Consider the following 24,306-nt stretch of genomic DNA (forward strand, 5'->3'; position numbering starts at 1 on the left):
TGCATGTCTCTGTGTCCCGGTGAATGTGAAGATCAGCCCTTTGGGATCCAGCACCATCTAGTGAGGCAAACTACCTCAGATCTTCACAGGGACTTGAAACAGATTCCACCAGCAGTACTCACAGTTGGCACAAGCCACCCTTCACAAGAGGCCAGTGTTTATCTGTCATCTGGAATCCACCACAGGAAGCTCTTTGGTTAGCGTGGCAAAGCACAGGCAAAATCTTTAAATGTTGCAGTAACTGATCTCCAAGCCAAGTTCTCATATTTAAGTTGTCTTGTAAAATTTGTATCTGTACCCAGTGATTTCTGAATTCCAGCATCAGGACCTTTGTGCCATGTCTTTTCATTGCAGGCTTCGCTTTCTACTGCCTCCACAGAAATCTGAGGAACCCGCTCCCTCTTGCACTCAGCCGTTTGCTCCCACCTAAAAGCATAGCCGTTGTTGCTGGAATTAACTCCACACATCCAAATCGCCTGTAGTGATTCCTGCTAACACCTCTCCATAGTCACACAATGCCTGTTGGGCCATGGATCTGCACAACTCCCAGCAGGTAACAATAGAAAACCAGTGTCAGACACATTAGTCATAAATGAATTAAAATTTTTGCATATTCCCCATAGTATCTAAATGATTCCCACATTTCTCTGGCCTGGCTAACGCAATATTTTCTGGTTCCCATCATCCAGCATGCTGATGCTGCATCTCACCAGTTCTTAAAAGGATAGTTCCTTTACTGTCATCTATGAATTACCTGGATGCACTGTTCAGGTACTTCTTTGCTTTACCGCTCCCTATTGATCCTTTTCCATTCAGTGTTAAGAAATTGCCTTGAACTAGCCCTGGCTGTCAGGATTCCCTGTTCACTCAACGACATTTCTAAGCTTTCATTTTCACATTTTCAATTAACCCTTATGCTCATCATGATGATGAACATGGCAACATAGCCAATTTCCTTCACATCCCTCCCAAACCCCTTTACCATAACGCCTATAAAGAACTTGAAAACACAGGTTGCTATGACCACCTCCTATAACATTGATAAATAAGGCCTGGTTGTTTCCTAGTTTGCCAATTTTTTTTTAATAGATACAACCGTTTAGAGGATTAGCCCACTTCTTTTATCTGTAGTCGTGCAGTAGGCTGGCTCAGTGATGCAATCAGTAAGTTCAAAACGACATGCCTGGTGAAATATGCTATTGAAAACCCGTCCCATAAGGTATCTCCTGGCCTTGTCCCAGCTTCCTCCAGCAGCCTTCGCACAGCAAACAACCTCGATACTGCAACTCCTTTTGCTAGCAACAGCCCCAGCCGCTGCCATGGTGCAGGGTGCCCCTGAAGCTTCTTCAACTGCCTCTTGGCAGCATGTAGCCTCAGAGAGAGGGAACGGCCCTTCCGTGGGTGCCAGGACCCCCGGCTCGTACCCTTCCGGCTGTGCGAGACCCCTCGCTCGCCCCGCGGGGGCTGCAACCCGACCCCCAACCCGAAGACCCCTTCTCCGGGGGAAGAGGGCAGATTTCACCCCTCCGCCGCCCCTCCTGGAGCGGGGGGGTTCAGCGGGGAGCTGTCACCGCCGCAACCGTGCCCCCGGGCCCCCTCGGCCGCCACCGCCCCTGCGCTCTCCGCGGGGCCGTTGCCTGGCGACACCGGCGCGTTCCCGTCGCGGCCGGGCCGGAGCATGGCGGAGCCCGCCGGGCCGCCGCTCCCCGCCTCGGTCCCGCAGCCCCCGCCGGCCGATTTCTTCGGGGCCGTGGCCCCGGGCAACCCGGTGGTAGACAGCTTCGAAGCCGAGCTGCGGGACGTCCTGGGTTTCCTGCGGCGGCTGAGAGGCGCGGGGGAGGCCAGGCCGCAGCAGCACGACCTGCACCGCCGCGGGTAGGGGCTGCGCCGCCGACCCCTTGTCGTCCCCGCGTCGCCACCCGCTCCGGGAGCCACTTGCCCTCCCCCCCTGCCCCTGCCTCACCCTGCCCCCCCCCCCCCCCTTCCTCTACCGCTCCCCTCGTTCTTTGCCCCTTCCCCTCGGCCGCCCCACGGGGGCTTCCCGCGCCGCCTGCCCGCGGCTCCCGGCCTGCGCTTCCCGGCCCGCCGGCCACCGCCGCGGCGCCCTCCTCGCCCGTTCCCGCCTTCCCGGCTGCCCCCTCACGCCGCGTACCACAGGCCACGGAGCCCCTTCCCTCCCGCTGCCTCTGGCCAGGGAGCTAGCCAGGAGGTGGTTCACCTGGGTCAGCTTCTCCAGCAGTGTGCCAAAACACCAGCAATCCGTTTTCCCCCCTTTTTTTAAAAAAAAATTTAAAAAAATTAAAACCCCTCCAGAATCTGAACACTTGCTTTTTCAGCACTTCCTAGAAGTTAATGCTTGAAGGAGAAAGCACACGGTGTTGGCAGCAACCACGGTTGGCTGTACTGTCAGAGCTGCCTGAGCTTTCTGGTAGGAAAATCCCTTCACAGTGTTGCAGCAACTGGCAGCCCACCCGCATGTGCTACTGCGTGCGAGGGTGAATACTTGTGGGCACATACGTGCCCTTAAAAGATGCGCTCACAGCAGGGCTGCATGAGGATAACACCACACAGCTCTTTTTGTGCATATGTCTGTGTCTACGTTGCTATATTTTTATAGAGATGCAGGCTGAGCATATGGCAAGTATAATTGTGCATATTTGTTTGCTCGCATACATGCATATCTGTGGGTATGCATAAATCTAGATTTTGTAATGCAGTTAAGATAGAGCAACTGGAATCGGTGTATGATTCATACTCCATGCATATGTCTTGTATAGACTGTGCATTTCTCATGTAGCTGTTCCTGTTGCATTTAGGTACATCATGAGATAAGAGTTCAACTGCTTCTTTTAAGGTTGATTTTCTGTGTTATTACCTGAGCAGTGATCTATTCTAAATGTACGGGTCTTTAACATAAAAAAATGAAAGTTTCCTAGGTTATCAAAATTTCATTCAAAACCATCACAGGAGTTAGGTTACAGAGTGGTTAACTTATCACTTAGGTGCAGCTTCTACCCTTACATATTTCACCCAGTACTTTCCTGGATGTAGTCCACAAATGACCCTTCTGTAAAGGAGCTGTATATATTTTCAGGAGGTACTCAGATCCTGCAGTCTGGCATTTGTCTGCGCTGGAGATCTTTATTTTTCTAAGCTATCTGGCTTTCTAATTTGTTTATGTGGCATGTTCATTGTCAGGTCTAGGCCTAGATCTGTCATGCCTGTATCAGTCTCCAGGCTTTTGCCTCTAGAGTTTTGAATCTCAGTATGTTGGCTTTTTATATTGCTTCAGCAGCTGATTTCACTGCTTTGCTATTTTTAAGCTTTTCTGTAGCTTCAGACCTTTTTTGCTTTAGCTGATCTGTATTCTTACTTTGAAAGTTATCCCCTCTAGGGATCTAGCTGCTTCAGACACTACCAAAATTGCTGATAAACACATTAATTATATCTTCTACACATTCATTGTATCTTAGAATCATGGAATGTTTGGGGTTGGAAGGGACCTTAAAGATCATCTAGTTCCAACCCCCATCTTCTGGTTGGGAGTTGGACATGCTGAATCTGATCTGCATGCCAAGTGATCAATTTTTTTGAACATGTCTCCAAACTTTTCTTTACCCTCTGGAATATTTTGACCTGGGTAGGCTCTGTCTTATTCAAACTTGTATTGTGTAGATGTGAACCATGTCCACACATAACTTGGTTGGCATGAGATCATTTTCTCATCCAAAGAATTCTGCAGTGTTCATCATGGAGATGAGTGCTAACGCTACCTGGGTCTTGATCCCAGAAGTCACTGGTAGTGATGATCCATACCAAAACTCCAGGGTACTGAGAACGTACAACATGAAGCTCCAAGTAGCTCTGCATCCTCCGGTGTTCTTCATTTGTATAGGGGCAGTACAAAGGTAGAAGACTGGAATTCTGATTATTAGCATACGTTCAGGCAGCTAGAAAAGTCATGAGTATTTATTTGTGATTGTGAAATTTCAGGGTTGTTTCTCCCTCTTGTGGTTTGATAACTCAAAATTAGAGCGTGTGCTGCCTGCAGAACCAGCTTTAGTCTAGTTGTTCCTAAGAATTTCTGAAGGCAATGGCTACTACAGATGCTTTCCTAAATGCTCTAAAGACTCCTTGCTGTGTCATTTGTCAAGCTACTTTTCCTGAGATGGGTTGAGATCAAAGTGTTCTTCTTATTCGGGGAGCAAGAAAACCAGCTTCCACATGGCAAGTATGTTCAGTTTAGAAAAATAAAATAGTCTGCTTTATTCCTCCAATGCTGTCAGCCTTTGGTGTTGATAAATCAACAGGCTGTAATCTAGGCACTTACAATGTTCTAATGTAAGAAAAAAAATTACTGAGCACCTGCCCTGTACTGGAATCATGAATCTTTTCAATCAGAAGAAGTAGCAATCAAAAGTATTTTCCCCTCAACTAAATGAGAAGTTGTTTTAGCCCATTTCTCTTGGCAATGGGGCCATCAAAGGATTACCTTGAGCTACTGATTTTATCTCGTGTTGTGTGGCTTAGCCATCCTTAGTTAGTAAGACATCTTTTGATCAGTATCAGAGAATCCTTTCTACCTGTAGTAAAGACTTTTGGCCCAGAAGTATAGCTATGCGGGCCTTACCCTGTGCATACTATTATGGGTTGACCTTAGGGAAATTTTTTTTATTATTCACAGAGTGGTTGGAAATAAAAAAACTCCACCTCTGAGCTCCAACAGCCCAGTATTTTTTTTAAGAATCCACTTGTGTAACTTGTTGTTCTGGTGTCCTACAGCCTGTTTAAAGGAAAGGCTGATGAGCTGTTTGGGAAGTGTCTCACTCTCCTCCTTTTGTCTGTCAAAGAAACATTCCTGTGTCATGAACTCACTTGTAGTCATGGCATTGTAGAGTTTACCTTAATCTTCCCATTGAAGTTGAAAATCTAGTCAGATTTGTCACTGCTTTACTAATCTAGTTTATTACAGATTTGTTACTTGTTTATTACATCTAGAATCTCATGTATTAATATGAGCATTCAAAACAAAAAATGAAGATGACCTTCACTGGGGATTTTCCAGCTGATCAGTCTTAAAGAAGTTTATTAGTCTCACCTCCCAGAGCTTCATCCACAGTCATTCTTACTATCAGTTACTTTACAGCTTTACAATCTGATAATTACCTTTTTTTCCCCTTCTTTCTTCCTCCCCCCGAGTAGTATCCGTCAAACCTCTTGTACTCTGCAAGTCTTTTCCTAAGCTTCTTCCTTTGATAGTCCAAGGGAATGCTGCACAGATGCCTGACAGATTCCTTCGCTTTGGAGACTCTTTGTAGATTTACCCTTACTAACTGGAGTTGGATACTTCTCTCAGTATAAGAAGGCAGTAGCCACTCAGGCTGTTAATTGCTTATGGATGGACAAGCAGGGACTCATTCCCAATTTGGAAGGTGCTGTTCATTGAACTGGGCTATGGTTTCCTTTAAAAACATAATGCCTTAGAACATTTCACTCAGACTGTTGCTTTTGGCCTAGTTTGTGCTGTTACTGCATTTTTGCTTTACGATACACCTCTAGAATGTCCTACTTATTTCTTTGCCGCTTACTTTCAAGATCTGAGAATTGTGCTGAGATGACACTTTTAGAAAAAAAGGATTATGATTGTTGTAATTCTTTGGCGTAAAAATCATTTTGGCAGGTTTCTCATACAGCCATCTCTTTCACCTTGAAATGTGAAGATGTCTCTCAGCTTTCTGTGTGGAAAAAATGATGTTACTTATTGTGCTTTTTTTTATTGCAAGTTTTCTTATAAGCTGAAATGAAGAGCTGTCTGGGAGACTGTGAGAATGGATTCCAAGTTTCTGAATGTCAGACAACAGTTTAAGAAAGTGTCTTGCATTCTAGTCTACCATCACTGTTTTAAGAGATTGAAAAGTTCCAGCTACCTCACACCAGTAAGCATAGGGTTTACATGTGAGAATTCAGCTAGAAGGTGATTTCCGAACATTAATTCCTTTCTCTTTAGTTGTTTTCCTTCCTCATAAATTGCTACGTATGAATAATTTAGCTGTTGTGGTTTCACAAGGCACTCTTTTCTGAGGTTTCTGTACAAGTGATTTGTTAAGAGAATAAATGTAAGAGATGCCTGGCACTGTGAACACTGTCAATAATATTAATAATTAGGTAACAGGATTATTTTCTGAAAAATCCCTATGCTTATTATCAGTCTGTCTGATCAATTACTGTTTTCCAGTTTGAATATAGCTTTCTTAAAGAAGTCTAGGGTGGGATGGTTGTACACATGAGGGCACTAACCTATCAAAGAGCAGTCAGTAGGGACTATAATACTGGTGTGATGTAGTCAGTTCCTCTGTAGAGGAGGCAAACTGCTTAGAGCCAGTTACCGTTTATGGGAGGCTTGCTGGTTCAGCCAAATAAGTCATTTGTAACACAAAGTGATCCTTGATGACAACTGTGACTAGAATAACAGACAAAGGCAACAGAAGGGCATTGCAACTATTGCCATAAAATCCTTTCTATTTTAATGAATGTGTCATTTGCTTCTTCTGAATCCTACCCTTTATAATTTAAAATTCCTGAACATTTCATGCCAAATGTAGTTCATACTAGAGGCTTTTTAATGACTTTCTTCTTTTGTGATTCATGGTATATATAGCTCTACATACCATAGCTCTACATACTCTATAGCTCTATGGTTTATTCCATAGCTACCAGTTCCCAAGTTTGCTGCTACCAGACATGCATTGTTATTTTGGGATCTTTTTTCCGGCTCTTAGCATTTGTAGTTTCCAGTCCAACAATTGCTGTGAGCTGTAATTCATTGAGTTTCTTTAAAATATCAAATTATTTCTTCAAACAGAACCTCTGAAATACTAGCTGAAAGGTGGGACAAATTTTCCCGTTGTGACCATGTTTGAACAATGCAAGGGGATTAATACTAAGACATTTTAATAAGAATTTACACAGGAGAAAGTTCATCCTATTATAAATGCGTGATAAATACTGGTGACAGAAATGAAACCCAGAAATGGTCTTGGCTGCCTGTTAAATCCAGTTTTAATGATCACTTGTTTTGAAATATGTAGAGGTTCAAATAGATTTGGAAGAAAGGAGTTTTCACAATTTGAAGTTTTCCTGATTTGTTTACTTGTTATGACAGGTCTACTGCCAGTTTAATCTGAAACCTTTTCTCCTGTATCTTTTTTAGAGCAAATACTTTGTTTAATATTTGGATCAAATATAAACCTCGGCTCCCAGAGTGGTATTACAATGAAAAACTACTGAAAGTTGGTGATTCCCTTGCTCAGATCAAAGTAAGTCATATGAAAACAGAAAACAGAAAACAGCTCAATCACAGTCTTTGTTTCATTATGTTTCTGTGCTACTTTAATTTTTAATCACATTTTACTGGAAGCTATTTAGAAAGTAGGAAAAACTTTTACAAAATAATTCCAGTGAGAGTTGGTGATTTGTATCTCTTGCTTATTATTGTAAAATTGCCCTGATTTTTTGATATGTTTTCTATATCTGTATTTTCTATGCACCCTTTTTAAACACCCCAAAATCTTTCTTTAATATTTGTTTGATGTTTCAGCACGGTAGAGTGCAATATCTGTCTGTGCCTATAGATGCTACTTAAGTATAAATTGAGTGATAGAGCAGTGGTGGTTTGTTCTACTGAAATGTCAACTCAGTGCTCAGTTAACCAAATATGAAAGTAAAAAATTGTCAAGAGGGGAATGGAGAACAAAAATTGGAGTGTAATTACACATTATACCACTATATGTTTCGATGATGCTCCTGCATCTTGAATGTGCACTTCCGGACTCCTCAAAAAAGGTAAATCACAACTAAAAAAGATTCAGGAGCTAGATTGTTGAAGACTTTGAGAGTATTTGAGGGATGTTTCACTACATGATAACTCTATTTTTATACTCTTACCTAGTCACCTGTTACTGACTACTGCTGGAGATGGGATACCAGGCTAGTAACTATTGTTCTGACTCAGTAAGGCTGGTTTTGTGTTATATTCTTACATAATATTTGTCCTTTTGTCTGCTGAGAAAAAAGCCCTCAAAGGTGTGCCACTTATTACCTCCATGATATTTGTGTTAGAAGATCATGTTGTAAAATCTGGAGCTTTCAAGGGTAATTACTAAACAACGCTCAGAAGCAGCTCAAAGATGTGCAGTTGAAAGCTAGTTGCAAGTCATTCCTTTTAGGATTGAAGAAGGGTGTGTGGTCCTGAGTGATACAGTTATGAAGCAGGAATACTGAAGGATTACAGAATTACATGTTGATTTATGATAAAGGTTCAGTACTTGAAAAGTTGCTCGAGAGAATACACTTAAAGTTTGTAGAGAATTAGCATAATTTAGAGTAAGGGACAGCTTCTAAATAGAAGCTATCTGCTTAGTGTGATTCTGTGTTTGTAATGATCTGTCAGTGGGTTTTTCTACTTTTTGTCATGAATATATTGGGATATATTTCTTTGGTCAATAATACTTTCCTAGCTTAAAACTCTGGCTCTTTAGTCTGTCTGTGTTATGAGACAGTCAAGTATATATTTTAACTATGTCCTTCAGTCTTTCAGGCCTATTTCAGACACAGATTTTTAATATTAGTCTTCTATATAGTTGATTGTAATAGAAAAATTACATTTATAGCACAAAAGTTAGTGAAAGTCTATAATTTATTAGTAGAATTCTTCCATGATTTTGGAAAGGTTTCTGTAACTTCTACCTAATTTTTGAACATAATGGAAATAAAAAATTAAAAAAACAAGCTTGTATTTTTTTCAGAATGGGAGTATTAAATTTTAATTCTGCCTCACCCTGGAAAGAAAAACAGATAACCGACATTGTGTTTAAACTGAAAATAATTTTTAAAAACAGTCTATTGATTTTTGCATTAGGAAAGAAGTTAAATGCCGATTGTCATCTGTATTCACCCTTTTTCATTCTCTGCAGCATATGACACTATTAGATTCCCTCTTTTCCCCTAGAAAGGAAGAGGGAATAATTGGAAATGTGTCAAGATAGTTGAGGGGCCATCTTTTGGTGGAATTCAGATTCAGTGAAACTGTTCTTCCACTATTATGTCCTTTGCTTATGGAATCCAGCAGGGATAAATGCTGTTTATGCTATTTATGGAAAGTGTATATATGTGGCTACTAGGTGAGCTTTCATGGCAAAGGTATGAGTATCATGCAGATGTTATGATCCTTCACTGCATCTGCCCTAAAGAATTCCACAGAAGCGGCCTGCCTCCTGAATAAACAACAGCAAGCTGAAGCTGAACTTCAGCAGCACTCAACACTCACTGGTAGGTTGAAGAAGGCATATAGAAGAGTCCATAACTGTGGAGCCATTATAAATTGAAGGTGTAGGCTCATGGTGTAGGTTTAGGAATACTTAGAGCAATTCTTAAGCTTGAATGACTGCTTTTGTTAATAGCCCCTTCACTGCCTAGACAATTCCACTCATGTTTTCTTCATGTTTTCCTCAATTTTTCATAGCTTCTGGGCCCTAGGAACTGCTTGGAATATTACATGAAGCTTTTAGTGCTTGGGAACTGCTGCTCTCACAGTGTACTTAGTAAGGTTATTTCAAATGCAGCAAACCCTGCTCTCTGTGCTTTACATTGGCCTCCTATACCACAACTCAAATGTAGTAATTTTGTTCTTATGTTCAAGGTGCTTAACGACCTGGCCCTAGGTTGCCTAAAAATAATCTAGAATTCTGAGTAAAGACTTCTGCTTGCAACTTCAATCCTCTAGTGTAATGTGGTTTTCTACAGTAAAGGTGAAGTTATCAGTGTTGTTGAAAAACTTGTTTTGCTGGTCAGCCTAAAACTTTGAAATGAGCTCTCTTGGGAACTCTTATTTTTAAGTGCATTTCCTTGACTTTACAAACTTAGTAACGGAGAACGGAGAAGAAAAAAGAAAGAAAAAACGTGAGATGGTTGTTAGTTACCAATTTTTATGCATTACTGGAAAGGTGAATGTGGTGTAACACCAAGTTCTGTGAAAGGTGGGGTACAGCCTATTCTCTAAGTATCCCTCTTGAGTCCTAGTTGAAAACTACTGGTGATTATTTTAAATTTTAATCCACCTTTATGTTAAATAATACTTAATGATATGTAGTCTTTAAAAATGAATTATTGAATATAAGTAGTTAATGGATAAGCACTGACTTAACTTTCTGTCCTCCAGCTATTTTTTTAATGCCTTCACACTTTAGATTCCTTCCTATTATACAGCTGCAATGTGACTTTTAGGGCACACCTAAATTCATTATGTCATATATCTTGAAATTAGTTAGCCCATTAGTCATCACACTGATCAGTACTGACACATTTCTTTCCCCTCCCTCTCTGCCTGTATCTGCCTGTTATCTCTGGTCATATACTTTATATTCCATATTTTTTAATATTACATATATTTTAAACTGTTTGGAAGAAAAGTTACCTTTTTGTCATGTATCAGTAACTAGCTTAATAGTATTCTGATTCATGACTTTGGATTCAAAGAGTTATCACAGCCTGAATCTATGCATTAGATTACACAAGTGACCAACCGGCCATAGCTGTTCATGGAAAGTGAAAGTTTCTGTGTATGGCTGCTGCTTTCACACAGGAAAGGGGATGATAGGCCCATGTAAGTCAGACTCCTCAGATGATTAAAAATTACCGTGGTGGTAGGAATTTGTATTGAAAAAAGTGAATGCAAAGAAATACTTTAGAGTTTTCTGTGGTTAAACATTAAAGGATCATTTTTAGAAATACAAATTAGTTACTTTTTCCCCAGTATTTATCATGAGCTCTGTGTGTGTGTGCTAGAATTAGTGAAGTTTGTAGTAAACCTCTAAATCTTTGCTGCAGGAAGTGGTGGAGGTGATTCAGTAAATGGCACTTCCACATCTGAGTCAGAGCTGAACCATAGTCTCAGCATGATGTTAGAGTGGTTTATCATGCTGCTGGGCAGCTCTATTTTCAATGAGACATAAAGCTCAACATCCTGTTTGTTAACAGTTCTTAAAGACCCAGCGGCAATTTCTGGTCTATTAATGCTGACTTCTAGGCCATATGTAAATTCCAGTGGTCACTTGTTTCGTTCTTTTTTAGTGCATCTTATTCTTTCTCTTCTCTTCCTCTCTGCTTTTCTAAAAATAGGACTTTGACATCAGGGAAATGGGAGAGAGAAGTGATAATGTCTGTGTATTGTTTATGAAGTTCTACATTATGAAGTACTTTTCTCAGAAGTGTAGTATCATTATTATTATTGTTGCAAAGCTGCAGGACATTTCAGGAACCCTTTGAGTTTATTACATTAGCCCAGAGAGCAATTGTTCTCTGATATGTCATATTTATGATTAAAATAAACAGAACCTCCCAAACCACAAGCTCTTCTTTTAAGTACTTCAACCTTTCATATGCTGAGTGTTCACATTAGAACTTACATTGCTGAATGTTTCTATGAAACTTTAGTGTTTTACTTCCAGATGCTCTTTCACACTGATACTTTTTTACATAAAGATGATAAAAAATAGCATGTTTTATAGAAATAGAAATGTAATATATAAACTATAAAAAGTACATATTATTCATTCTTCAGGAATATAAATTGGCACTTCTACAGTGCTATGGAAGATACCTTCAACAGTTCGTTTCTGTAAACCTTGACAATGTCATAGATGATGTGCATCAATTTAAAGCCACCTTTTTTCCAAATGGTTTCAGAGACAAAAATGCAGCACTTACGGTAGGTTGGTTTTGGTGTTGTTTTTTTTTTTATCAAAGACATTCACAGATTCAGAATAAGTAGCCTATTTTATCCTCCTTAAATGCACTTAATATTAAATGAATATTACTATTAACTAATCTTTAATAGTTGGTCAATACAGATTGTATTGAGATTTAGTAGTCCTACCTATAATATGAACATCCAGAGCTGGTGTACATTTTTAAGAGGCTATAAATGCTTATGCTTTTGTAACACAACCACTATCAACTTAATGTTAAAAAGGCAATTTTCTCTGAATGGGTTATTCTGTAACTGTCTACAGCAGGTTTTCTTCTGAAATAGTTGCTATTAGCCACTGTCAGAATCAGGATATAGGCAAAATTTGGTAACTGTCTTGCAATTGTTGCAGAAATTTCTGTACAGTGTGATCTAAGAACTGGGCAGAGTGCAAGAGAATTAAAACATTGTACTGTAATTTGTACCATAAATGTGCAAAAATATGACATGTAAAAAAAGCTCATCACATAGTAAAAAAGCAGAATTGCTTTACTATTGATAACTTATGAACAAAAGAGGCGGGGTGCTGAATAGTTTTGTAAGTAAGTACTCTAAGCTCTGGGAAGGTGAGTGACCTCAAGAGTATGTTGGCATCCTTTTGTGTTAATTGCTTGTCAAGGTAGAGGCTTGCAATTTATCGTTTGTTATCCATGGAAGAAAGTGTTTCAGTAGGTATAGGAGGAATGCTAAAAACATGTTCGATTTTACCTTAAGTAGTTCTTTGCTGAGAAGCAGCTGAGAAGCGGTATTTTCAGTACATGGTGGATCTTTCAAAATAAACTCATGCAAATTATTCAGTGATCAAGAACAACAAAAGGAAACCATAGGCATCTCCTGTGTATTGAGCTAATCAAATTCATATTTCTCTGGTCAGAGTTAGATTGTAAATAGGTGTTTAGTGAGGAGAAAAAAGCAGTTGCTTAAAAGCTAGAAGCAGATGTCATGATAGAAGAGATACTGTTTATATTATTTTTTTGTTTTTCAAACATAGTTCAGCTTCCTGAGAGAACATGATCAAAAACTATGTTAATCCATTTTATTTTGGTATTTAAAAAATGCTTTGTGAATAAATCTGAAGTTCCAGAGATGGTTTCTGCTGTTTTCTATGTCTGCCTAGACCTTGAACCAATCCTAGTGCCAGATATTATCATGGATCTGTACTAAAATGCCTGTTCTATAACTTGGCCTTTAGACACTGGGATATCCCTAAATTTTCAGATATAGAAAATTATTATTCAGAAATGGATAATGATAATGTCTCAAATGATTAAGTCTAAAGGCTTTATATGTAAATTTTTTTGCCAGGTTTCTGCAGCTAGTTTTTATTTTTTAATGTAACACTAAGGAAATAGAAATGGAGTTCTGGGGTTTGAAACTTCTGGTTTCAGTGAATTACCTAAAAAAAAAACCCCAAAATTCAAATATTATCAGGTTAGTAGGCTTCTGAGAGGTTGATAGGTACTGACTGGCCATGCCCCATTTAGCTCATTTTCTCGTGTTAGTTTGTTCAGATGATACTGTACTCCAGACAAGACTGAGATCACATTATCATAGAATCGTAGAATGGTTTGGGTTGGACCCTAAAGATCATCTAGTTCCAACCCCCCTGCCATGGGCAGGGACACCTTCCACTGGATCAGGTTGCTCAAAGCCCTGTCCAACCTGGCCTTGAACACTTCCAGGGAGGGGGCAGCCACAGCTTCTCTGGGCAACCTGTTCCAGTGATGCACCACCCTCTCAGTAAAGAAATTCTTCCTTACATCTAATCTAAATCTACCCTCTTTCAGTTTTAAACAGTTACCTCTCATTCTATCACTACACTCCCTAATAAAGAGTCCCTCCCCATCTTTCCTGTAGGCCCCCTTTAAGTACTGGAAAGCTGCTATAAGGTCTCCCCAGAGCCTTCTCTTCTCTAGGCTGAACAACCCCAACTCTCTCAGCCTGTCCTCATAAGGGAGGTGCTCCAGCCCCCTGATCATCTTCATGGCCTTTCTCTGGAACTGCTCAAGCAGGTCCATGTCCTTATACTGGTGGCCCCAGAGCTGAACACAGCACTGCAGGTGGGGTCTCAGGAGAGAGGAGCAGAGAGGGAGAATCACCTCCCTCGACCTGCTGATCATGCATCTTTTGATGCAGTCCTGCGAGCACACCTTGCTGGCTCATAGTCAGTTTTTCATAATAACCCCAAGTCCTTCTCCACAAGGCTGCTCTCAATCCACTCATCTCCCAGGCTGTATTTGTGCTTGGGATTGCCTCGGCCCATGTGCAGGACCTTGCACTTGGCCTTGTTGAACTTCATGAGGTTTGCATGGGCCCACCTCTCAAGCCTGTCCAGGTCCCTCTGGATGGCATCTCTTCCCTCCAGCATGTCAACTGCACCACACAGCTTGGTGTTGTTGGTGAACTTGCTGAGGGTGCACTCAATCCCACTGTCCGTGTTGCTGACAAATATATTAAACAGCGCCAGTTCCAACACCGACCCCTGAGGAACACCACTCGTCACTGCTCTCCACTTGGACATTGAGCCGTTGACCACAACTCTTTGAGGGCAACCATCCAGCCAATTCCTTATCCGCCAAGTGGTCCATCCGTGAAATCCATGTCTCTCCAATTTAGAGACAAGGGTGTTGTGTGGGACAGTGTCAGATGCTTAAGTATTACAAGGAAGAAAAGGAACAATGCATCTTTAGAAGAAAAAAGTAATGGATGAGAGTGAGAAGTAAGATATCTGTGATACAGATTGAGAAGTAAAGTGCAGAAAAGTTAAGACCTGCCTTAATTTATGGAGGACATCTACAGAGAAGCCAAGAATTAAATCCAGATTCTTTGAATATCAGTTTAATGCCTCATTCATCCTTTCTCCCTACGCCCCTTTCAGCAGCCCTAGTGCACTAGGTGCATTTTCATCCTGTGACGCAGTGGAAAGTGCTCAGGCTACTGGTACAGCAACCTTAAAGCTTTCGCACTTTCTCCATATTCTAATGCTCATTTCAATGTCATGCTGATTTTTTTTCTGGTATGCTTGATCTTTTAGTACCATTTTGTTGTACTTTGCTGATGTGAAACTGACATGCATCTATTTTAACTATATATATTAATTTTATGTATGTTTCCATGTGTTTTAGTTCCATGCTTTGCAAGAAAGGAATGTTTGCACTTATCAGATGGTTTGCAGCAGCGACAGGAATCTCCAGAATCAAGAGTCCCTGCAGACTTGTTTCAATGTCTTGTCCTCATTACGACTCACTATGCAAGTGGCTCTACCTCAGGAGAATTTGTATTGGCTTATCTACAGTGGTACCTCAGGCTTTTCATTTGTATTTCTTTGCTAAGCAAACCTGTGGAGGGAAAATTTATGCATATTCTTTAAGGTCAACCTAAGGGTCATGAATAAATCTCTAGTTAGTCTTCAATCACAATAGGTTTTTTTGTAATGTTTTGTTTTTCTAAAGTAAGGGATTTTAAAATTGAGGTTTCTACATAGTGTGCCTTTTTCAGGTGGACTATTGTAATAGCTTTTTCATCATAGCTGTGGTTAGAGTGTGCTAATAAAATGAAATCTAACAGCATAAGGGCATTATTGAGTGAACCCTGATTAAAAAAAAAAAAACCTCAAGATTTTTCAATCAGTAAAATGTTTGTGTTAATGAGTTTGGTTTTGTTTTTTTTTTTAAAAAAAAGGAGATTGCAGATCCAAGAGTAGACAATGATTGTCTGACATTACATCTTTGGTTTTTTTTAAATGATCTTTAAGGCTAGAGTTAATAAAACTATTCTAAAAAACACCTTATACCACTTAAAAATAGGAATCTCTGTATATGATTTTAGTGTACTAGTTATAAATGCTTGAATTAGGAAAAAAATGAAGGAAAAAATTAACTTCGTGAAATAGATACACTTAGAATGGTGTATCGAGATTTTTATTTCAAGAACAACAACAGTATATTTTTGCTTTGAAAGGCAATGTTATTTAGTCAAAAGTCAAAAGGCTATTATTACTTCATTCTACTATGGTCAGCTGTTGCAATACAAATTGAGGAAGCAATGTATTTTTAATTTTGGAAAATTTACTTTGTCTGAGCTCTAATTGGTCAAAATTCTTATCTTTCTGTTTTGCTGGGACTGCTGTTGCCCGCAGTCTCTACTTCTGAGGTGTGTTTTTTGTTTGTCTGTTTCTGTGGGAGAAGAATTAAAATTAAAATATACTCACTTGCCATTCTGAAGTCCTACTACGTATGTGGGGGACAGGTCTCTGTACCAAGCCTAGCTAATAATCTAATCTAATTAGAAGTAGGCAATAACTCAGATTTTCCCCAGTTCCTGAGCATTTTTCTGCAATTTCTGGCAATAGATTTTGTGCTTCATTACACATTTGACTGATATAAAGAAATCTTCCTAATGCTTGCTCCATTCTTGCTTACTGGGATAATAACACCCTTCTAGCTGTGACAGTTGACATTGTGATGCCTCCCGCTGCCACAGGTGTCCCTTTCTGAACATTTGTACAGACAGAAGAATAGATTTTTTTTTTCCCCTCAGAACTGCAATGTCTTTTATACCTTTAGGACTGATGTTTGAAAAGCAATTCTGTGACATAGCCTAAATTAAGTAGATTTTTGACAGGATTATATTTGTAAGTCACTTTGATGCTCTTGAAAACCCCAGTCACAATCAATTTTCTTCATTTCACATATCATACTTAATATTACATAATAGTTGTGTTGTCTGCCAGGACAGTGCCATGACAGACTAAAAGAATCATGTAAGGTTTGTAAGGAGAGGTAATATTTTTTTAAAGAGACTGGCATTTGGGGATAAAAATACGATTTTTCTCTCTATCAGTTACTTAATAAAAATTTGATATAGTACATTTTTAAGATGTCATTCTTTTATTATACTGCTGCATTGTGTGGGTATTTTTGAAGGTAATATCACCCAAGAATTTAACGGCTTCATCTTCTCTAATTTACAAGTAGTTATAGAACAATCACTAGTTTATTTTTAAGCCTCTAGAAATAACAACCCAGATATTAAGAAAAAGTTTCAGTTGGTTAGCATAACAAATTTCATGTAGGATTATAGAACTTACCTGTTTTTTTTGTTTATTTTATTTTTGCAGGTACTATTCATATTTACACCATATGCAGACATTTGATGATGATAGGCCAGTCTGCTAAGGTATGGCAAAATGAATAGAACCATTTGAAATATTTACAGAAGATTGGAAAATGAACCTGTATTTTGCATAACACTGTACTCTGACTTTTCTATTTCATTGTCATTGCCAATAGTAGCACTTTGTCACAAGCGAATAAAAAGTCTAGATTGCAAAATGGCCGATTTCTCAGCCCTCATGCCTTCATGATTCTGCGCCTTCCTCAGCTGTGGAATGGAGCCCAGCATAATGTCTTGCTGGTCTTTGAGGTCGGATATGTTACACCGTTTCAGAGGGTTCTAGCTTTGTTTTGGACAACTGTATCAAGTCCCAGGACTTGGTCTTTTGTTTCTTAAAATGTGGAAATGTACTGACACCTGGTGGCTAGTTTTTCAGTTGTGAATCCTTGATAAAAATGACCTGACCTTTCCCCCATGCCCTTTTTTTAACTATGAATGTAGTTTTTTGTTTGTCTTAGCTTTACTTTTTTCTTCTAATAGTTGAACAGAGTCTGTCTCAGCTTTAATCCAGTATATTTTCTTATCTGTTAGTTATATTCATCTTTCATTGAGCAGGAAAGTTTTTTTCTCTTTGAACATCTTTTATTGAAATGAGAAGTGATTTAGCACTTTCTTTAATGTGTTCAGGCTTTTACTATATAGGAAAGAGAGGAAATGATTGTAGGCATTTCAGATTCTTTAAATTCAGACAAAAAGAAAATAATATTGACTTCATAATGACAACTTAAGGTTGTGCATATTTTGTTTTGTGTACCTCAGGGAACAGCTGACCCAAAGAATATACAAGGGGAAGATATTGTTCAATCAATTTAGTAGGACTAATACTTAAAATTAGACTGCTGCAATGACTATGTTGTTCCTAAAGTTAAGAGCTGTTAGTGTAGTTCTATGATTTTAAATTAATATAAGCGTGGGCTGTCACCAAAGAAGGCAGTCTCTGTTGCATCCCAAATAAGCTTGCTGATCTAGTTGAAAACTTAGTAAAAAATGATCACTAGAACTGATACAAAGGAGAGGGATAACTCAAGATGACAGAGAAGGGCAGGACCTCTGTCTGCTGGCAAGGCTATAGTAAACTGGAGTGGTTAAGGAAGCTTGGAGGCTAAAATATAATGCTTGACTATAGTTTCAGATGGGAAAAAAACCAGTAATATGTAGGAGGAATGCTTTGTAGTCAGTAAAAAATGTTAAAAATTAATACAATTTCTGTGATTTTTTTTTTCCTATTTTAATTCGTTCTACCAGGTGAGGATAAGTCTCTGTATGTGTCATTTAGTAATTAGAAGTATATTTATATAGGTTAAAATGCACTCAGTTTGAAACTGCATTTCTTCAATACAGGTCTTGGAATACTTACTGTGGGCCAGTATATGTATGGAATCATCCATTCCGCTCTTATCTGTACATTATTTGACGTGGAGAGCCACCCTATATACTGCAGTTTCTCAGTGTTATTTTGATTGTCAAGCCAGCATTCATGGAGAGGTATCCTGATTTACCATACGTAGCATTTCAGATGCAATCAAATAGAAAATAAGTATTTATTTAAACATTCCTGCTTATTATCAGATTGTATGTATTTTTAGAGTTCTGCCCATAATCCAAAATTTAACTGCAATGTGGAGGTGTGTTTCCACATGTAAATGAGTAATCAATTAAAAGTTAAATGCAGTAATACTTTGTAATATAATCATAGTCATAGACTTTCTAGCATTAAATAGTGGCCAATGCATATGTACAAAAGGTATTTTGCAAAGGTTTTACTTTCCTTTTCAACTGTTGTTCATGACCTGGCTTTCATTGCAGCTCTTTGCAGTTGTCTGAATTTAAAAAAGATATGATTCTAAAATTAAATACCAACATACAGAATATGAAAATGTAATATAATTTTTAAAAATTTATTTTTAATACTTTGGACAGATATTTGCTCGCCGTGGTCTCATTAAAATTGACGAACTGAAGCAATTCGAAAATATTAGCTCTTCGCTGGAAAATTCAGAGACAAAAAAGGTTTTTAGAGAAGCCACTTTAAAGGTATCATTCTGCAATTTATTATAAAAAACAAGCAGAGTAGTTACAATCTCTATGAATAGAGCATGTAACACAGTTATTGACTTATTTTTTCTTTGCATCAGATGTCAGTAATGATTTTCAAGAGAGCAGTATATGAATCCAGAAGAAGGCCGAAAAGTTACTTTCGGCCTAAGTTAAGAGTTAGTCTGAAAGAAGCACGAAATGTAAGTCTAACATTTTGTATAATCTTTCTTTTTGTTTACTATTTGCATGTAAGGAATACATGACATAATTCTGCTTAATTCACATGGTGCTATTAACAAGGAGAAAGTTTTACTCTTTCAGTTTCATAGTTAACATAATTTATTATTAAAACTCAGAACAAACTTGAAAGGGAGGAAGATGTAGTAATTACTACTTTGGAAAATACTGATTTTTCTAGCATTTTTTTCCTTTAGCAATTCTGTTAGCAATAAAAATCAGAGAAAACTTGTCCAAATTCATACCAGGTATATGGGAGTCCCAAGTTTGCCCTGCTGTGTTAATTTACTGTGAAGATAAAGGGCTACTTTGAAAAAAGATACCATGTTTTTAGATTTTTTGTACTTATATTGGAGAACTCTTAAGTCTTGAGAGATTGTTTTTGAAGGCCACTTACTTTTCTGCAAGATGCCATGAAGAGAGAGAGAAAGGCATCAAGGATACAAAGTAGACTTTTAAGGAAGTAATGAATTTCCTCAAATTTCACTCCTTGTATTCTTTACAGCCAGTGTCAAAAATGAGTGATCTACTGGGATAAGAATTATAAATAATCAAAGAAAAAGCTTTTTTGTGTGAGTGCATTGTCCCTTTTTAGATCAGCATGAAGACTTTAATATATCAAAATTTAGTAGTTATCTTTATGCCATTATGCCACTATGTGGGTTTGCAATGGTTATGCATCTTACTTAGGTTGATAGGTCTTTTCAATTCAAGACCTTTTCTAGATGCAGGACTGCACAGATAGAATAGAAAGTTCTCATTTTTATTTCAGTGTGCCAAAGAGGATGCTTCTATCTGAGTGGTTATTCCCTTTGTGATGGACAGATGGCTGTTCTGCTTTCCTCTATTTGCAAATGTGATCTAAATAAATGTAATTCCTGTGCTATTTCATAGGAAGCTGTCAGAGAGGAGTGACTGAAATTACTAATCAGCAATCTCCCCCACCCACTTTCTTTTACTGAGTAATATTGCCTGTTCTTTGGGATGTGTTGCACCCCTGTAAGCAAAAGATCGTAATCTCTTTGCACAGTGACACCCTCTTGTGATAAAAAGTATTATTCTGTGGAATGTTGTTAGCTGATGGTGATATAAATATAGATAGATAGGTTTTATGGAGTAAATTATTTTCTTTTGCAAATACTGCATTATGAAGAATTACTGTTTTTGCAGTATCATAGGAGTAAAGATGTTGGTTGCATGGAACTTCTGGAAGACATTTGGTCCAGCCGCTAACTTGAAGCATGACTTTTGCCAATGATAGATCAAATCAGCTGTGGCTTTGTCTTCAAAATCTTAAATGAAGGAGATTCCCTAGTCCATCTAGATAACTTCTTCCAGTACTGCCCTACCTCCTAATTAACATACTTCTCCTAATGTCCAATCTGCAAGTCATCCCTGATGCTTTTAGAGTCATCTGAATTGAAGTCATCTAGTCCAGTCCCCCAAAGTTGAAACTGTGGTCATTACTCCTTGTTATACTACCTGTTTCTACTCAGAAGGGTTTGGCTTCTTTACTTTTATCAGTCTTCTTCAAGGAATTGTGGGCAGCAATTAAGTCACCCATTAGCCTCCTCTTTGCCAGACTAACTAAGGCTCCCTCAGTCTATTCTTTTACATTTTATGCCCCTAATCATCTTGGTAGATCTCTATGGGACCCTGTCCTGTTTCTTAGTATCCTTCTTTCACAGAGGAGCCCGTAAGTGGACATAGTACTCTAGGCGGAGCCTCATGAGTTCCAAGTAAGGGAAGAAAATAACCTCTCAATGTGCTGTACACTTCTCCTAGTGTAATCCAGTCTGCAGTTTGCTTTCTTTGTGACAAGAGGACACTGCTGGCTCAAGTTTAACAACCAGGTCTTTTCTGGCAGTGTTGCTACTCTGAAAGTTCGTTTCCAGTCTGTACAGACGCATTCCTCCCCAGATGCAGAGCTTGGCCCTTCTCCCAGTAGAACTATTTCCTTAAGTTTCTTAAGGTCTCCTTGGACTGAAATTCCATCATCTTTAGTTCTCATGATGTAGACACAGATCCATTACATATGTACCTCATAATATAATGGGAAATTGAGGAATCTCCATTTTTTGAAATGTAAGTTATTTGAAAACAAAAATAACCCATACTCTAAATGTTGTCAGATATAGAACAGATCATTCTTTTTTTTCATCAGGTACACATCTGAGCTTGTCTGTAGGTATTTGGAAGCTAAAATAAAGGATGTGGATCAGCAAATCAAGAAGGAAATTCACAAATTTTTGTCTAGTTAAATATATCTAGAAACCGATCTAAAGTGGTTTTATTTGGAAAAGTGCCAAATAAATAGAACTGAAATGTTGTGGATTATGAGCAACATTTTAAAGTACTGTATCTGTGATTTACTGCATGTTTGGTAGTGGTTTGGTAACCATGTAAACAGAACATTGAAATAAAATTTTAAAATATTTTCTTATATAAATCTCTGATTTCTTAGCTGTCAAAAGTGCAAATACATTTTTGTGTGTTCTGCCTTGTATTTTTATGTTATGATGTTTGAAATGTGCAAGTGAGAGAATATAATAGTGTTTCACTTTCACTGCAGTGCTAAGCATCCTAATCATTCTCTGATTTTCTGTAAAGTGTGTAGAACTTAGGTCCTTATGGTCAAGTCTGTATCATTATAAGGAGAGATCTGGGTGGCTTTAAACTACATGGCCTTAATACTCTCACCCATAATTTCCATTGTATTGTTTTCTAAGTAAAATACCATACAGCAGTGTGTCTGGTTGCTATGAAATCATGGTACTTCTTAAGTACTGCCCCCACTTGGCATGAGGCTTTGCTATGCCTTTGAAGCATGAAATTCATAACAACAATGTATTTTACAGTATATTATTTTCTGTTTTAAAAGTGTACTTTTTGATGGAGAACTGTTTTGAAAGACACCTTGCTTTATTGTAACTCGGTTTAGGTATTACAAAGCTTACATTACCTTTTCTTACTTAGGTGCCATGGCCTCGCACTACTACTGAACGGCTGCTGACAGAAATGTTTGATGGTGTTGCAGCTCAGTTCCTTGCCATCCTGGAAGCTCTGTCTGATAGTAGCAGGCGCGTGTTGCGCCCTGCTCCACCTGTTCCTGATGAAATTGAAGTTCGTGATGTCATTTCAGAACTTTTCTTTGCAGGTCTGGAAATCCTCTCAGGTAACAGCATAAAGAAGCAAAAAGAGTGTTGGTGAGGAGCCCAGACCTCCATGTTATTATTTTTTTCTTTGCTATAAAAGAGAGAACTTGCCTGAAGGCATCTATTTCATTTATGACAATAGCACCTGTAAAAGCAGGCAATCTTTCTTAACTTTGTAAAATTTAAGAAAAAAGTCTGGGTTGATATGTGTGTTCTATTATATCAGTAAAAATCTACAGTAATTTATGCATATCTTTTTTGAGTACAATGGAGTTCACGTTCTTCATAGCAGCCCATAGAGTGCTGCACCTTGCATTTATTGCTAAAGCGGTGTTGATAACACACCAGTGGCTATTTGGCTATTGCTGGGCAGTACTTGCACAGCATCAAGACTGTCTCTCCAACCTTTTTACCCCCAAAGGCCAGTAGGCTGGGGGTGGGCAGGAGGTTGGGAAAGGACATAGCTGGGACAGCTGACCTGAACTCACCAAATGGCTCTTCCATACCATATGATGTCATGCTCAGCAATAAAACCTGGGGCTAAGGGAGAAGATGGGGGGACATTAGTGGCTATGGCGTTTGTCTTCCCAAGTAACTGCTATACATCCTGAGGCCTTGCTTTCCAGGAAGTGGCTGGATATCTGCCTGCCTATGGGAAATAGTGAATAAATTGCTTATTTTTTTTAGTTTTGCTTTCATACACAGCTTTTGCTTTTCTTATTAAACTCTCTTTATCTCAACCCATGAGCTTTTCCATCTTATTTTCTCCTCCTGTCCTGTTGACAAGATGGAGCGAGAGAGCAGCTGGGTGGGGGTCTGGAAGACAAGCAAGGTCAACATACCATGGTGTTTCATGTATTTTTTTCAAAAAAATCACTCAAAGTTAGATTTAAAAACTTGAGAAAAACACTGGACTTGATGATTCCTTCCAAACCTTATTTGCTGGGCTCTGGACTGAATATAGCCATAGGTATACAGATATTTTGTTAATAAAAGAATATATAGAGACTAAATACACATCAAAATCATATTTTCTTGGTATGATTACTAGTTAATTGGAATATAACAAGTCAAATACAATATAAACTGATTTAATGAATTGTCTATATTAAAGGTGGAGTGAGCAGTACTGGTATTCAAGGAGGTCATTGCACCGATCATTTTGGTATAATTAATGCATCATCAACCCTTCTGCAGTTGATACTAACAGGTAAACTAGCTTCGAATTTTCGAAGGATTCTGTACCCAGCAATGCAAATGCTTGGTGAACAAAATTCATTTTCAGGTTTGTAGCAGTTCTATGCATAAAGGGACTGCAAATTGCTGTCCTCTTTGTGTGAGATATGCTTGTGTTTACATATAATGTTAATGCATTCAGAAGAGTTAATGCAGAGATATTACAATTTTCTTAATATAGGTATTATTTAAATAGCATATAGTAATATATGGGCATTGTAATCACATACTGTTCAATGTAGCAATTCATCTAGATACGTTCATGCCCCTAAACAGTCATTCAAAGGCCATATTCTGCAATGATGTCCTGGTATATTCTAATGGAAGAGGAGTGGGATGCAGTAACAGAATGACTGTCTTAATCCTGTTGAGGTCCTTGGACCAGTCATTGTGCTGCTTTGGAAAATAACAGCTGTCTATTACTAAGTTAATATTGCTAACATCTTTTACCAAGTGACCACATGCTCAGGTAATGACAATGACTGTGGCGTATTCTTAGGACTGCAGAACACTCCTGAGTATATTAGCTAAGACACTTGCTTAGAGTTCCAAGGATGAGGAAAACCCTTTTCTGCCTTACTGTGGTTTGGATAAACTTGAAGAGTGAGAAATAGACTCTCTGTGTGTATATGCACGTTTTCTGATACAGTAATGAGAAATGCT

The 24,306-nt window shown here is 38.6% G+C and overlaps 1 protein-coding gene across 1 annotated transcript in view; it reads left to right on the forward strand.

Annotated features, from left to right (window-relative positions):
- Positions 1-1,676: 1,676 nt before the first annotated feature.
- CFAP54 (cilia and flagella associated protein 54) overlaps positions 1,677-24,306 on the forward strand; it is a 127,100-nt gene continuing 104,470 nt past the window's right edge. Inside the window, exons 1-10 of the mRNA XM_074870802.1 lie at positions 1,677-1,875; positions 7,211-7,316; positions 11,618-11,764; positions 14,929-15,100; positions 16,923-16,981; positions 18,320-18,463; positions 18,899-19,012; positions 19,114-19,215; positions 22,229-22,427; positions 23,522-23,617. Of these exons, the coding sequence (XP_074726903.1) occupies positions 1,679-1,875; positions 7,211-7,316; positions 11,618-11,764; positions 14,929-15,100; positions 16,923-16,981; positions 18,320-18,463; positions 18,899-19,012; positions 19,114-19,215; positions 22,229-22,427; positions 23,522-23,617 (1,336 nt within the window). The 5' untranslated portion in view covers positions 1,677-1,678. The remainder of the gene's footprint in view (positions 1,876-7,210; positions 7,317-11,617; positions 11,765-14,928; positions 15,101-16,922; positions 16,982-18,319; positions 18,464-18,898; positions 19,013-19,113; positions 19,216-22,228; positions 22,428-23,521; positions 23,618-24,306) is intronic.

The sequence above is a fragment of the Strix uralensis genome, chromosome 5 (assembly GCF_047716275.1).
Source record: "Strix uralensis isolate ZFMK-TIS-50842 chromosome 5, bStrUra1, whole genome shotgun sequence".
Taxonomy (NCBI): domain Eukaryota; kingdom Metazoa; phylum Chordata; class Aves; order Strigiformes; family Strigidae; genus Strix; species Strix uralensis.